This window comes from Maylandia zebra, linkage group LG10, assembly GCF_041146795.1.
Source record: "Maylandia zebra isolate NMK-2024a linkage group LG10, Mzebra_GT3a, whole genome shotgun sequence".
Lineage (NCBI taxonomy): Eukaryota > Metazoa > Chordata > Actinopteri > Cichliformes > Cichlidae > Maylandia > Maylandia zebra.
Window position 1 is genome coordinate 7,907,174 of NC_135176.1, and position 15,492 is coordinate 7,922,665.

Sequence of the window (15,492 nt, forward strand, 5' to 3'; positions counted from 1 at the left end):
TCTCTGTTTCTCCAGAGACTAGGATGCCTGTGTGAGATAAAAAGTTGTTTGTCTTTCCTGTAAGACAAAAATAAAACATATGACAGCTCTGGTAATTTGGTAGTATTGTGTGTGTGTGAAGTGACATTAACTCTAAACCATGACTAAAACCAAACTAAGCCTTGGGACCACATGACATGGACCGCAGAGGATGTCTTACATTGGAAGCATCCGTGAATTCAGACCTTGCCTGTGTCTTGTACATCTCTGTTTTACTTTTAGTTTTAAATACACTAAAACTACAAAGTGCAAAATTGTACGTACCAAAGGATCTGCTTCATCCCTTTAGTTTTTTTTTTATTTCTTGATGAACCTGCACTGCTATAGACTGTCACTGTAAGCCAGCAGTTTGGCTCCGACTACAAAACACTCAATTTAAAACATTAAGAAGACAGCAGTACTGTGGACCCTCCAGTTGAGTCCAATACAGACAAGGCTCTCGAGTCTGTGTTCATGTCACATGAGGTCACCCTCTTTTGTGTCTTTGCACACAAACCATCACAGAGACTCACAGAGACCTCACACCCTCAGGGCCAGGGGAAGGAGACCCCACAGAGGAAGTGTAAAGGTCTGATGTGGGCCTGCTGAGTGACTCTTGAAAGATATGAGATTAGGTTGCCGGGGGCAGCTATCTCTGTATTAGAAAGATGAGTTGATCAGTCTCAGTAAATAGGTCTCGCATCCGTCAGTTTGTGTCGCAGACCCCCGGAGATGCCTGTAGGTGCTAACCGCAGAATGCCACAGTGGAAACTTGAATTCCTTTGTGTCTCAGAGGTATGCCATTCATGACTTTTTACTTGAAAATAGATACTGGTTCCAGTTACATGTGACATCAGAAATTGCTTTTCTGGGCTCATGTCCTTTATATTGAACCAGGTTGTTGGCACAGCAAAATAATACACAATGAAACAAAGATTAATGGTGCCTAACTTAACAATTTTTTATACTTCTGAAAAATCTGAACTCCTTCTGAAGCTTTGGCTTCAATACCGATTGACTGAAATACCAATTTTTTTAGCAAATGATCTACTTATTATTTGTAATTCATTAGCTACAGTAGAAAACTAACATGAAGGGTGGATGTCTAACAACAGTGCAGGGACAGAGAGGGGAATGTCTCGTTGGGGCCCAAAAGACTCAGGAGTGAAGAAAGTGACCCCATAAATATTCCAGCAGGAAATGACTTAAGGAGCTTCCTGGAACTGACCCCAGATGGGTTAACTCATTTCCCAGAGGCTAAGAAAGCAGAAAAGTTAGGGACATACATTCTCTTTTCTACAGAGAGGACGCTGAGGATTCCAAATCTCTGTTTACAAGGAATCCTGGCCAGTGATAGTAAGAACGTAAGCTTAAATACAGTTTCTGTTTTTCTGTGATTGAATTAAAAGGACTTCTCCGTTGGTGCCAGAGATCTGCAGAAGTACAGCAGTGTTTTGCCTGCGGGCCCGCAGACCTGCCAGGTCAGGAGGAGACGGAGAGTGTAAGGCATGGAGAGGGAGATGAACTGCCTCTGGGGTTTTATGCACCTTACCCTCCTGACCAAAGTCTCTCTCACTCTGTGCCAGTAGCGGAGCGGTGCCTGGTTGTGGCACCGGCTGGCCCCTAAATCACAGGCAGTAAATCAGCTTTCTTCATAAGATAAGCAGGTACCAGAATACACCAGCAGACCTGCCACACCATGCAGCAGAAGTACCAATTTAAAAGTTTTCCTATGATATGACAGCGCAGCTGTGATGACAGGCCATTCTCTCCTTACCTTCCATCCCACAGAGTTCGGAGACAGTAAACAAGCGCTAAAAAGCCTTTAAAGTACTGCACACTAATTCCGCCGCTGCGGTGGACAGAGCTTTTTTGACTGAGGCTCAACACACTCATCATGCACTTCTGTAATTATCCACCAAATATATTTTAATGAAGAATGATGTCTACATAAATGTAATTTGTGCAAAGCCACCAGAGGAGTTCATTCATCGGACTTGGGGCTGCGCAGCAGCCACCACTTAACTGCACTTTGTTAGTGTCTGTGTGTACTGTACACATACTGTTACCACATAGGACTAGTGACTTATGTGTATATACACTACAGAAGACTTTTATGAGTGTATATATGGATATGTTGAGTGCGTGGTGCTGTTGGAACAAGCAGATGTTAGGCAACGATTCGGGCGTCTGCTCCCATTATTTAAGACTCCTATCACTGTAGATAAGCACTGTTTGTCATGTATTTGCAGAATTTTGCCTGATTCTTGAAAGATCTTGAATTTTGCATTTGGTTCATTCAAGATTCTTTGCGACTGTGTAGCCAAGAACACATTCACTTTGGTACGAGATGTTCCTCTGATTGAGCGCAGGCTTTTTTAGAGCGAGTTTTTAAAGAAAGGATTTGGCAGGATGTCAGATTGTGGTTAAATGTGGCACATTAGTCAGGTTAGCCAAGCCTGTTTAGCCTGGATCCGCTTTATGGCAAATGCAAATGAGAAGCCAGAGGGGAGCATAAATTACAGAGAATGGAGTAAAAGCGTAACTTCTAGGTACAGTTCCAAGCCAAAAAGAACTAAATCAAAACACTACTGATGCCAGCGCAGGGAGTCATAGACGTGTTTTAGACAACTTCAAAGGGGAAAAAATGCCATTAGGACAAAGTAAGGGGTAAGAACAAGGGAGCTGCTACAGTGACCAAAGCTGAAGGTCGCTCAAACTAGTAGGAAAAGACATGGTGGAAAAAGTTAAAAAGCACACTTGTTCCATCCTCATCACCACTATTGAGACTACTGACCTCCAACTATTTCAGTGAAAGCTATAATTCGCATTCTTCACTCACCTCCTATCACTCTTTGTGTGTTTATACCGCTCTGCATTAAATCATTAGTAATCCATGTTATTAAGCCATGTCTGTCTTTTGTTTTGTGTCTCTCGCCTCACCCTCATCTGGCCCTCCCTGAGCCTGCCAGAGGTTTCTTCCTATTAAAAGGGAATTTTTCCTTCCCACTGTCGCCAAGTGCTTGTTCATAGGGGGCCGTCTGATTGTTGGGGTTTTCTCTGTATTATTGTATTATTGTTACCTTACAATTTAAAGCTCCTTCAGGTGACTGTTGTTTAGATTTGCGCTACATAAATGAATATGAATTGAATTGAATAAAATCTTTGTGTACTGGGAAGCTTTCACTATGAATATGTAGTTTAAGTCCATAATAGTGAAAAATTTTTGTTATTGTTTTTTCTTTAGCTTATTTAAAGTCCCCCTATTCCCACAATTCCAATTGGTTTTATTCATTCCTGCCAGAGTGGTCTTACATGATTTACACTTGGTGTAGCCCCTCAGTTTAACCACTGTTTTTTTAACTGCCTTTGCATAACTTTAAGCCAGCTGTCTTCTGATTGGCTGTCCTTACGATTTGAAAAGCAGGTTTGTTGGGCTTTTGTTTATCCTCACAGCTACATTAGGGATATCCCCTAATTACTTCAAACTAAACCAAGAGTAGAAAATTTGTGTGAAGCAGAGTGCTTAGAGAAATCTGAAACGTGAGCTTTTAGATCACAGGGATTTTTCGCACATACTGTTTATTATTTGCAACTTTGATTATGTTTTATATAAGAATCCAACATTATTACACTGTAGATATTTAAAAATACAAAACAAATAATGTAATAGGATCACTTTAAAATTTCAATATACAAATAGAACAAGAATCATGTTTTGTTGTCCATTTTAAGCAGGAAATCATCCCATAAAAAACAGTTTTATATATCGAACCCTCAGGTTTTGAATACCATCACACTTTGTACAGAGTGAATTTGTAGAGCACTTGCACAGGCTCTGCTTCTCTGAGAGAGAAGGAGTGAGTGGCGTTCCAAAGGGCACCGGTGTTTACCTGCCCACTTGAGTGGATTCCTCAGCTGGCTGGCTCAGACGCTGAGGTGTAGGCTGCGGTGCCTTGGTGTCTGCTGTCTACACTGGAAACATTCTTAGCCTGATATCACTGCCACACGCTCAACAAAGATGTTGAAAGGCCATATTGAAGCGGGAGTGCAGGGAGGGAGGGTTGGAGGAGATAGATGGTTCGTAAAATTCACTGCAGTTAGCGGTCCCGGAAGCCTCTTGAAGAGTCCTGCTTGCAGTGCCAGAGCAGGTGTGAGCTTCTGTATATGTTTGTGGGGACGTGCTGTGTGTGGCCGCACAGGCATGTGCGTGGGTGTGTATGTGCGCCCATGTGCTGAAGTGAGTGCATCTGTGTTTGAGTAATAAATAGAGTGTGTGTTCCGGCCTGGACATCTTAAATGCACGCATGCTGTACATGCTGTGTTTGGAGGTCCTGTTGGTGCCTCGGCCCCAAACAAAGTCCAACCTACTGCTTGCTAGTTAACATCAAGCTCTCCTGGTTAATCACACAGTAATAGGTATTGGATATATATTTGTGTGTTTGTGTGTGTGTGTGTGTGTGTGTGTGTGTGTGTGATAGGGAGATGGAGCGACTTCAAAGCAGCGGGGCAGCATTCTCTCAGCCCAGCCTGTTTACACTGCTCAGTGGAGTCTGCATTCCTCTGTCTCATTTTTCCATGGCATTCCACGGAGAGCTCAGCACTCCTGGCCATGTGCCATGCAGATTTACCCCACCCCTCCTCCCCTTGCCCCTACACATACAGTATAGAGCATGCATACTTCTCCACACACAACTGTACACTTGATTTGGCCATTAAAACAAGACAGGACCCAGCTGGAACTGAAGCACCCAAAAGCAGCAGCAGGGGCAAGTTTTTGGGAAAGGAAGGGAGGGGGGGAAGGAAGGACAAAAAAGAAAACAAAAAATAAAGGTCTGACACGAACCGCAGGAGGGCAGGAGATTGCCCTCACTTGTTCCCGCTCCCCCGACAGACTCAGGTGGATATGCAGCTCGAGCCTCCCCGATGTTTGACCGAAACATCTGCGCTGGTTTGTCTTGAAAAGCTCTCAGCGCATTCCCTGACCATAAATCAAGTGGCTTCAACGCCTGCCTTGCAGCCAAAAGTGAAATATAGCAGTAAAAAAGAAAACAATTATGCTGCCAATTACAAGGTGTGTTGCAAGCAGTCTGCAGGCCACATCAGAGCGCTTCTGTGCTGATGTTTTTGTGACTATTTACTGGTAAGGTTGCTAAGGATGAAGCCATGTTGCCCGTGCAATATGTTTACATAAACATTTGCAATGAGTAAAAATAACACAAAAACTCCCTCTGGTTAGTGTTTACCCACTCTTAAAGCCTTTATGACGGCATTTCTCCGACACTGGCCACAGGTGGTTATGGGATCCCCTGTGGGGTGGGCTGAAGGGTTGGTGGCAGACATTGACATATGCAGAAAAATATGTCACTGTTTTTCTTTTTTCCTTTCCACTAGATTAAATTAGAGATCTTCCATGACAGTGTACTAGGTAATAACAGCTGCACAGCAAAAATATCCATCTGAAAAAGTGCTTTGATCTAGTTTGGAACCTCCAGCTATTTAAAAAATTTGCGGGAGACCATGGGGAGACCACTCGAAGAAGTTGTTTTCTAGTTGAGTAATCTGCCTGCCTTGCTTTAGTTTTATGGCAGATATCTTCTTTCCAGGAAAACAAGATTTAAGGCTGAACAAGCAGCTACGTGAGGCTCTGTGGTGTGCAGCAAGTGAAGATACACAGGAGCACATGCTAAAAGAATTATCTGTAGAGTCAGTGGGTTAAGTCATTTTTTGGTTGTCATTTTGTTCAGCGCAGCTGGGAGGATGGGTTGGCCATTTCCGGAAAAGGATTTACGGTACAAAGCGAAACCTGGTGCTTAAACATGTCTCTGCAACCGTTTTAGTTAATTCCTCCTCTTTGTGTTGGTTGAACATACCTGCTGTCAAGTGATAAGCTAAATAAAAATCATCATCACACAGACAGTATATATATTATATGTGCTCACTAAGAAATTCATTTTAAAAGCAGTAATCTGCATTTTATGTTGCTGGCAAAAACTAGTGCTTTATCATAGATTTTTTTTAATATTAATGTATTGCTGTGGTGTTCACAGATGCACTACAGTTAAAACAAGATAGATACCCCCTTGCAACTTGGATGGTGATTGCATTGAACTTTTTCAGCTGTCTGACACCAATTGCAAGTAGTTGTGGCAACCAACTGGTCACCTAGAGATTGACCGTACAACACTCTCAACATCTGTGTGACCAGTTTTGTTTGTCATGGGGTCACACAGCAGGAGGTAAGCTGTGTCTGAACAATTGTGGCTCAGACTGACTGCAATCAATCTCAGACAGATTGGGAAATGTTTACAACTAACCTCCATCTAATTTATAAAAGCAGGCAGACTGACAACATGTTTCCATTAATCTGAGTCATTCTGTGTTGATAAGCGCAACTCATCTGTGACATGTTTCTTTGCATTAGGTGACTCGACTCAACTGTTTGCCAATTGGTTAGATTCCAATATAAAAGCAAACTTCTCTGGATTCTGCAGTTAAACCATCATGCTGCAGAAACTGCTTTGAAATTTGTGCAATTTCTGTTTCAAATCTATGAGGTTCTGGCTGGACTCTGAATGTAAGTAGTTAGTACTTACAACTACTCATCGGGAAAGTCTTTATTGAAGTCGTTACAGGAGTGGGAGCAGGGCTTTTCCCACAGGCTTCAATATAATTATGCTTCTTTTTGAAATTAGCGGTATTGCTTACCATTGGAAAGGTGGCATTACATTTCCAGTCCATGAGCTGCATTTTAAATGGCTTGAAAGCTAGAGCAACAAGAGAGAAGAAAGATATCTCCCTCTCACGTGCTATAATAAAGTTTGACCCCTCTTTAAGAACAACATATTGCTACAAAAGACACATGTTGGTTGGTGGATTCATGGATGCGAGGGGGGGTGAGCATGAGATTGTGTTCCAAATAAAAGAGTGGCATTAACCACCACCCCCTCAGCCTACTGTATTTTATTTTATGTGCAAGTGTGTAAAGAGGGCACCTGTCTCTCGTTAAAGAGATCTATAGTTAAACTCTGCGATGGTGCCCCTGACTGTCTGTCTGTGGAGAGGGCTTCAGCTTCATGCATTGGTTCTATTTTGAAACCGCATCCTCTGCCAGCCTGTTTTAACTGATCTTCACTCAGACCCTTATCGTTCCTTAAGGCCCTGCAATGAGCCAAAATTTCTTGCCTAGTTCAGGTGAAATGCTTAAATTAGCTTTTTAAACAAATTTCACTAAACAAAGAAATAAATGAAATAAAAAAAACAAGTGAAGTGAATAAAAATGGGTTTCAGTAAGGCAAATAACAAAAGCCTGCATTCTGCAGGTGTTTTTGCTGCACTACAATCTTAAAGTATGTTTAAAAAGAATAAAGAAAATAAAATGAATACAGAAAAACACAATACTATTCCCTTAAAAGTAAATACTTCCCAGAGAGTGAGCTGCCTTGGCGGAGATTTTCTTGTAATACTGTACAGATGTCAGGTGACAAGATGATTTCTAGACTTTCTCTACACAGCCATCCTCCAGTCAAGTCGATATTACTTTAAGGCCATGGATGCTTTTTACTTGCAAACTCCTGAAACAAGTAGTGTTTCTCTGGCAAAAGATAGATTATTAATAAGGGCTGAAATAATACTTTTTGCACAGTTTGCATTTCTTTAGTTCCATTGAGTGTTTAGATTCTAATGCTAACAAGCAGGCATAGGCAAAATGCTAATATTACACACTAAGGTGATACATCTAACATAAAACTTATTTCAGCTATGCAAGATATGTCTTTTTCTTCACTTCCATCCTGTTACGCCTCCACCATATTCTCTTTTTGTCAGCCTCCTTTACGTGTATCTTTTGCCTATATATTACTCACTGACACTATCCAATATGATCAATAATCAATTCTTTCTGTTACGGGAAAAACAAACCACATGTTGTTGCCTTTTGGCTAGTGTTAACCTTATTTGGACAGGACTTATGGTGTGGATCCTTTGCCTCACATTCCTTTTTGCCTGATTCCTCTCTTTCTGCCATAATGTGGAGCCTCCCATCCTCACTCCCCCCAACTAATTGATTTCCAGATAGCTGACCTTAAGCTCCCAAATGTGAGTGACTGACACTTGGAGGCGTGTGGGTTTTCTCTCTGACTGGTGTGGGTAACCTGAGAGAGCTTGAGAGTTGTCCTGAAGGCTGGGGATGTGCCGCAGGAAGCCTGGAGGCTGTGTAGATGTGGCTGCTGTGTCTACAGGGAAGAAGGATCTCTGCAACACTAACAAACTGCTGTGTTGCCGAGCCTCTGATTTGTTATGACAGGGAAGTGCTGTGTTTATGTTTAACTCAGAGCTTTGAAATGTAAAGCGCAGCTTTGGCCTCAGGCTGATGGAGTGACCTGAGTTGTTGGTGGTGTGTACCAACAGTGCGTGTGTCAGTGCGTGTCTACTCACTGACACGCTTAGGTAAAACTTAGGTTTTACCTGGTCAGAAGCAATGAAGGGCAACTTTGGGAGACAGACATTCTCTCTACTTTTAAGTTTACTTCCCTTTTGGATTTAGTTAGGGCGGGATCAGGTAAACCTGAACTTAGTTATGTTGCAGTTATGTGGCTTCTGGGAGCTTCCAATGATGCACTGAGTGTTCCCTCATCCCTAACCAGTTGCAGCAGATGGATGCCCCTCCCTGAGCCTGATTCTGTCTGAAGTTTCTTCCTGTTAAAAGGGAGTGTTTTTTCTTCCCGCTGTTGCCAAGTTGCTCATAGAGGGTCATCTGATTATTGGGTCTTTACCTTAAAATTTAAAGCACTTTGAGGTGACTGCTGAGGTGACTGCTCTTGTGATTTGCTGTATAAATGAAAGTGAATTGCACTGACGATATATGTATATCTATTTTGTGTTCTTATAGCTTTCTGTGGATATATGACATAATAAATTGCAACAAAACTACAAATACTGCAGATGAGAATCACAGCGATGGATCAGGTCGATATAGCTGTATGTGTGGTTAGATTAACATTATGTAATGTGGATAGGGCGGAGCTCGGGCATAGAGGATGAATAACCCCCTAACCCTTTCAACAAGGTTTGATGAAAAAAAATGTGCTGCCTTTGTGCACAGGTAAGGCTGTACCCAGCCCAGGTCCTCGTTGTGCAAAGTTCATCCCGGTTGAACTTTTGTGCTCCCTTTTGTGCTTCTATGTGTTTCTATTAGAAACAAGGAAAGCAGGAAAGTGTGAAGTGCCCCACATGAACACTCTGATCTGTGGAAATATGATTTATAACAGTTACTCCCTCATCTGACATTTTACCAAGCCGAACCGAAAGTTCACTCATCAGTGTCCTTTTCATTTCTTCTTCCGTCTTCAGGTTCTTTCTTCTCTGTCTAATCCCTTTTATAGAACAGAAAGAGACAGCCTGACGTGCCTGGAGTTTGGGGGGTGGGGGGGGGGGGGGTATTCGTACTTAAAGAAAGGGCCCGGGCAAATTTGGGGCTGGTGGTAATTATTTGGGCCTCATTATGGGATCGTGTTTCCCCAAGTCATTCTCTGTGGTAACCGTTACTGGATATGGGTCTGACACTGTCAATAAAGCGGGAGGAAAGATGACACGTCTTTTGTTTTGATAGGACCAAAGCAGTAATACCTTCTGTTCGTTTGCATTTGCAAAGAGAGACAAGGCGAGGGCCTCAGGGTGTACTTTTCCAGATGCTCCGACAGAGAAAGAACGCTCTGCTCCCCTCAGCGCTGGGCACTGCTCTTATATCAGTCTTTCATGTAAATCTAATTAGTGTAGATACATGAAGTCTGATTGAGCAGTGTGTATCTGTGTTATCTATGGCACTGACCACAGTGTGTGTGTTACGATTATTGATACAGGGAAAGGATTTGACATTTGAGAAAAGGCTCAGCGCCTAGACTTTCAGCGCCCCCCACCCCTACAGCAATTGCTGAGATTCCGACACACGCTCCTGCACCCAGAGATGAGTTACTCACTCCTCTGCAGAACCAAAATTGTCGATCAGCAGGCATAAACTTTTGCACACAGAGGTTCACATGCAAGCACATGTTCAGGTGCCTCTAGCAACAATACATAGCTATGCTCTCACTCATTTGCCCATGCTCTCACACACAGATGTGCTCCCAAAGGGTCAACGTTTCAGTCTTTCGTGCCAACTCAGGCTTCCTTTTCTTCTGAAGAGGACCTCTATATATTTCCCTTTTATAGTGTTCTATATACACTGTTACAGTAGCTCAGGCTTCTAACTGTTCGGAATGCTCATTTTCACTGTTTTTTTTCCTGTTATTGTAGAATATCATTAATATAATTAGTTATATAATAACTATAATATAATATAATAACCTTCTGTTTGCAAAGTGGAGCCAAACAGGAAATTGGCTGAAGGGGAGAGTACTTAAAAGAGCTTGGATGAACAGTATATGCACAGCATAGAAGGGATTATTTTCAAGTGTAAATCAAGCAAAGCTACTTCAGCATAGTCCAAGAACAAAAATATGGAGCTGGAAATTATCTTAATGGGTCACGTAGCATCCACAACACCTGTTGCCTGTTGCTTAAACAAACATTTGCCTTCGTCTGCCGAGAGAAGCGAGTCTAATTAGACCTGTCGTGCAAACAAGTATTGAGTATCACTTTGAACAGCAGTTTAGAACATGGTTAACTTTAGAAACAAAAAGCTGTGGTCACAATAAAAAAAAAAAAAAACTGGATCACATGCTGACTTTTTTCTCACCCTATCAGCTGGCATTGAAAATGTATTCACCCACTGGGTGTGTGTGTATCTGCATGTTTGCATGTGGCAGAGTTGATTGAATTCTTCCTTGATATTCTCTAACTTGGCAGGCTTTCTAGGCCCTGAGGCAGAGTTCAATTGATTAAACCTTTTACCTTCCTCACTCCTAGTCTCGAGTGATACAACAGAAAAAGCACTTACTGGAGTGTTTGTTTCACTTCCTACTAAACAAGCATGTATTTTGATTGGCCACCAGTTTTTCAGAAGCCCTGTGACCTGCACAGCTGTTAATTGACCGGTAGCTTGATAAGAGGTGCAAGCCTTTTCTGTTTCCCCCTTTTAACGCACACTGACATAACTGCATAGGCCCGGTTCCCTGCTGGCAACAGATGAACTAGAACGCTCGCTTGCTGGTTATTGGCAGATGAAAAAAGAAGATCCGCAGGGCTAAGTGAGGGGAAAAAATATTATTGACTTCTCACTGTAGCTACTATTTATTTTCCCCTTTTTCTTTCCATGTATTTGTTTTTGAGGCTGTTAAATTCATGCCTGGGAATATTTTGGGGGTAGTCTTTGATTGAGCTGGAAAGGAATGCCTTTAATCGTGGCTACAAAGGAACCGAGGGACATGTCCTCGTCAGTTTTGCAACAGATCTAAACAGATGAGGAGGAGGAGGAGGAATGGAGGAGTGAGCATTGTTAACAGTCTGTGGGGAACTGTTTGTGTGCCCTGTGGTTTCTAGTGCCTGTGAAATAGAGGCTCAGTGATTTGGTTTCCCAGGCCCCTTTTTCTCAGGGCCATACAAAAACCAAATGAAGACATTTCAGTCTGTCTTGGTTGCTGTTTATAGTCCAGCAGCGGAGTGTTTCGAAGTGGTAAATGGTACCAATGGTGGCACAGGGAGCGTTCACAGCCATCCGATCATAAGTTGTGTGGGCATATCTAAAATAGAAGATAATGCTTAGTCTTGCCGACTATGCAAATCATAGACACTGTGACCATCGAGGTGGTTGCCCTCAGAGCATCAGAAAGAGGAAACTAAAAGCAGCCACTCCTTATGAGCCTGCTTGGCTCAGCTTTGGGATTATTATCTGCTTTAGTAGTTACGATTGTACACTCCCATGCATCAACATGTTTAATGTCATGGCAAGAGCCAGACACGATCATATAAGCCTTAAGAATCAAATGAGTGTTGTAATTTTACTGTAAAATCAGACTCTGAATGCAGCTCTTCTCGTCATTTCCAAGCAGCCGTTAGCAAAAATGAGCAGAGGTCATGGCATCTGTGAAGTTGTGTCATTAAAGGATTTTTGTTTTTTATTTTCTTTCTTTTTCTTTGTTAAAGGCCAAATTCAACTGTAGGCCTCTAATTTGGGCCTAGTAAATGCAGACTGGTAGAGGCAGCTGGCAGCCCTGCATGCAAGGCTGGCCAAGAGTCCATGCTGTCTTGTTGCCTGCCTTTCTATTGAACAGTGGCTGCCATTAAGGAAACATGCAAGGGTCTGAGAATTCACAACAGGTTCTGTTTGTGAGGTCAAGCAAACCTGTCATCTTCTAGATGCTTTCATTTCAGTACATTTAAAAGTGGATGTTGAGTACCACCACACACTGTTTTGGTTGCCACTGAAGTGCTAATTAGTCATTATATTTGACTAGGAAAATGGAAAGTAGCTGCAGCAAAACATGTGAAACAACACATTCATGGAAATAGAGTATATGAACGAACAGATGAGCTTGAAAGTCAGTATTTGGTATGACCATTTTTATTCCCCAACACAGCCTGAAGGGTCTTAGACAATCTTTCTTGTCATTTCTTTGAGTAGTCTTCAGGAATGGCTCTTGAAGAACATTCAACATCCCATTCATAGTCTCCATAGGATTTTAGGTTATGAGACATAACATAACGATCCAAAGCAGACTTACTATAAGCTACAACGTGATGAAATGATGGTGTGTGCTCCTAAAGGAGTCGCATGTCTGTGTTATATTGGACAATAGGACAAATGTGGAAGAGAGCCAGAGAATAATAGTAATTAATGATTAAATGCAAAGTGCAGTATAAACACAGAGAGAGTGAAAACAGGCAGGTGGAAAAGAAGAAAGAGAGTGCAAAACTTTACTACTCACACACACAAATTACAAAATATAATAAAATCTATTATTATACAACACAATAATGAAAAGGATTACATTCAAGAAGGCTGGACGTTGTTCATTGTGGAATCTGGGATTTGCAGTGCATTGTGGGATGAGTAGTTCCTTCTCTGTTAAAATTACAGTCGTTATGCACACAGTCTTGTACCTTAGTCTTTTTGTTTTATTTCCCTTTATTCTTTTTATCCAGATCAAAATCTTTTTATGATTCACCTCATAGCTGGTTGGCTTGGCTTTAAACTTGTGATCCAAGGATTTTGTGAATTATCAGAAGAGAAAATGAATTGGAAATTTACATCTGGAACCGGACCCCTTAAAACAGCGGACAGTGACTATGTTAATGCACTTCTTCTGTCATGTTGTTTGCATCTTAGGCAGACATTTAGCATCAATGCTGGTGTTTCTTATGCCAATGATCACAGCCGATATCTCGATAACATTCTGCATTATTTCATTTTAATCCATTGCGTTGAACAGCCGCTGTGATGAAGGTCCACCCCCTGTGTTTCTCTTTTATCCCACCCTGATTCCCCGATTCTGCTTGCTTTCTTCTCGTCTCTCTCTGTTTCTCTGTTTCACCCTCTGACAGACATGCAACAGCCCTTTGCGGGACATTACGTCATTATGCCAGCTGTTGATGTCACCCTTGGGTCTTTTTAATTTAGGGATTTCCGCTGGGTGAGATGAGGGGGAGCCCCATTACCTCAGCCCACAGCCACATGAAGAGGCCCTCCGTGGCAGAACCAGGCTGGGACGAGCTCATAGCAGGGCTAGGAAAGGACAGGCCAAGACAGGGCTAGGGAGGAACCCCAGGGACCGGGTGCTGCAGAGTGATCTGTGAACTTTAAGGACCTGTACCTGAGGTGTTATCATTCATGTCAGCCAGGCAAATTAGCGATGCTGTTTTCCCGACTGCCGTGCAACTCCCTGTGCCCGTGACAGCATGTCTGTGACTTGCAAGCACTGCTGCGATCCCTTGAGCTCTTAAATGCAGCCTTTCAGCAGCTCAGAATTTCCTTCCTTTCAGAAGGGATCAAATGTTCCACTAAAGATTGACTATCTCTCATTCTTTCAGTCCTCAAGGCTTTAAGTGGGAGTGAATACTGCCATCCATGTCATTGATTTCGTAGGGTGCCAAAGTTTTCCTCTTGATGTCAGCCTGGGTATGGTTTAGGAAGAAACCATTTAATTTAACACATAAAGGCTTCCATAAATTGCAAGTGTTGTTCTCTAGTGGTGTGAAAAAGAGCTTTAGCATTTTTGTGCAGACTGTCTTTTAAAGCATCTTTGTGAAAATTTCTTTTTCTTTTTTGCTTTTGGTTTGAGGTCACACACTTTAGGTTGTCTTTTGGGTAGATATGGAAAAATGTAGATATGATAACACTATGAGTTATTTATCTACTATTTAATTAAAAAAAATTAAATCTAAATATAAGTAGGCCCTTGTAATGCCAAAACCCCCACCAAACTACACCTGAATATATCAGAAAGCTTTGGTGATTCTGTAATAGTTAATGCCTTAAATTGTCTCTACTGCTTCTGCATGCACTCAGTGTGATTGAGTAATTTTGCCTCATTTACATCATTTCTAAAGAAAGTTCAGTAAGTCAGAGGGCCCGGTGGCGCCAGTGTCCGGCAGCCTCGCCTCTGTCAGTGCGCCCCAGGGCAGCTGTGGCTACAATGTAGCTTGCCATCGCCAGTGTGTGAATGTGTGTGTGTGTGAATGGGTGAATGACTGAATGTAGTGTGAAGCGCTTTGGGGTCCTTAGGGACTAGAAAAGTGCTATACAAATGCAGGCCATTTACCATTTAAGTCGTACATCATTCCCAGATTCATTGTTTGTGTACTTTGTGCTCGTGCTTCTGGAGTGTGCATTGTAGCAAGTACTGCAAAGAAAAAATATTGCTAACCCCTTGCTCTCTCTCCTTTTTTTTTGCAGTATCATCCTCTGTCTCTTTGCAACACAAGTGAGGATGAACGACAAGAGAGTGACTTCATCACCATCGTCAAACTGGAGCACAGGGTACATCACTGTCTGCCACTGCCCGACAAGGTATGGATTGCGCACACTGACACACAGGTGGTGTTAAATTTAGCTTTTTGTTTGTTTGTTTGTTTAATGGTCTGAGAAACTCCTCTCTCCGTGACCCCTTTCCTTGTCTCAGACGTGGCAGCAGACAGATCGACCGTACTGCCATTTCGTCTTGCCTCCAGCACCCCTCCCGCTCTCTGACTTTAAAGAGATGATCCTTTATTTGGCAGCAGCCTGATGTTTTGTCCAGTACAGTGATCTTTTTGAGTGAGGGCTTGGACAGGAGGGGGTGGGCTTAGCTCAGCGCTGCTATGTAGCAAGTGGCATCGAGCCCTGGCTTTGGATGTAAGGCTTTCAAGCCCCAGCTGTCACTAGTCAGATCCCAGCCAGCCAACCAGAACCAGACACTGAGTGTTCTCCATTTCTGCTTCTCTCTAATATGAACGCAGCCAGAACTCCATAGAGTCCACCGACAGTGGTTCAGATGTATGTGTAACTTTGACGGAGGTGACCTAAATCTCCCTTGTGTTTAAGCATTCTACCATACACAC

At 42.5% G+C, this 15,492-nt stretch overlaps 1 protein-coding gene across 2 annotated transcripts in view; it reads left to right on the forward strand.

The window, feature by feature from the left end:
- LOC101480214 (uncharacterized) overlaps nt 1-15,492 on the forward strand; it is a 118,915-nt gene that overhangs the window by 70,129 nt on the left and 33,294 nt on the right. For both annotated transcript variants that reach the window (XM_004557452.6, XM_076888968.1), the window contains exon 6: nt 14,849-14,962. In XM_004557452.6, coding sequence (XP_004557509.2) covers nt 14,849-14,962 — 114 coding nt within the window. The remainder of the gene's footprint in view (nt 1-14,848; nt 14,963-15,492) is intronic.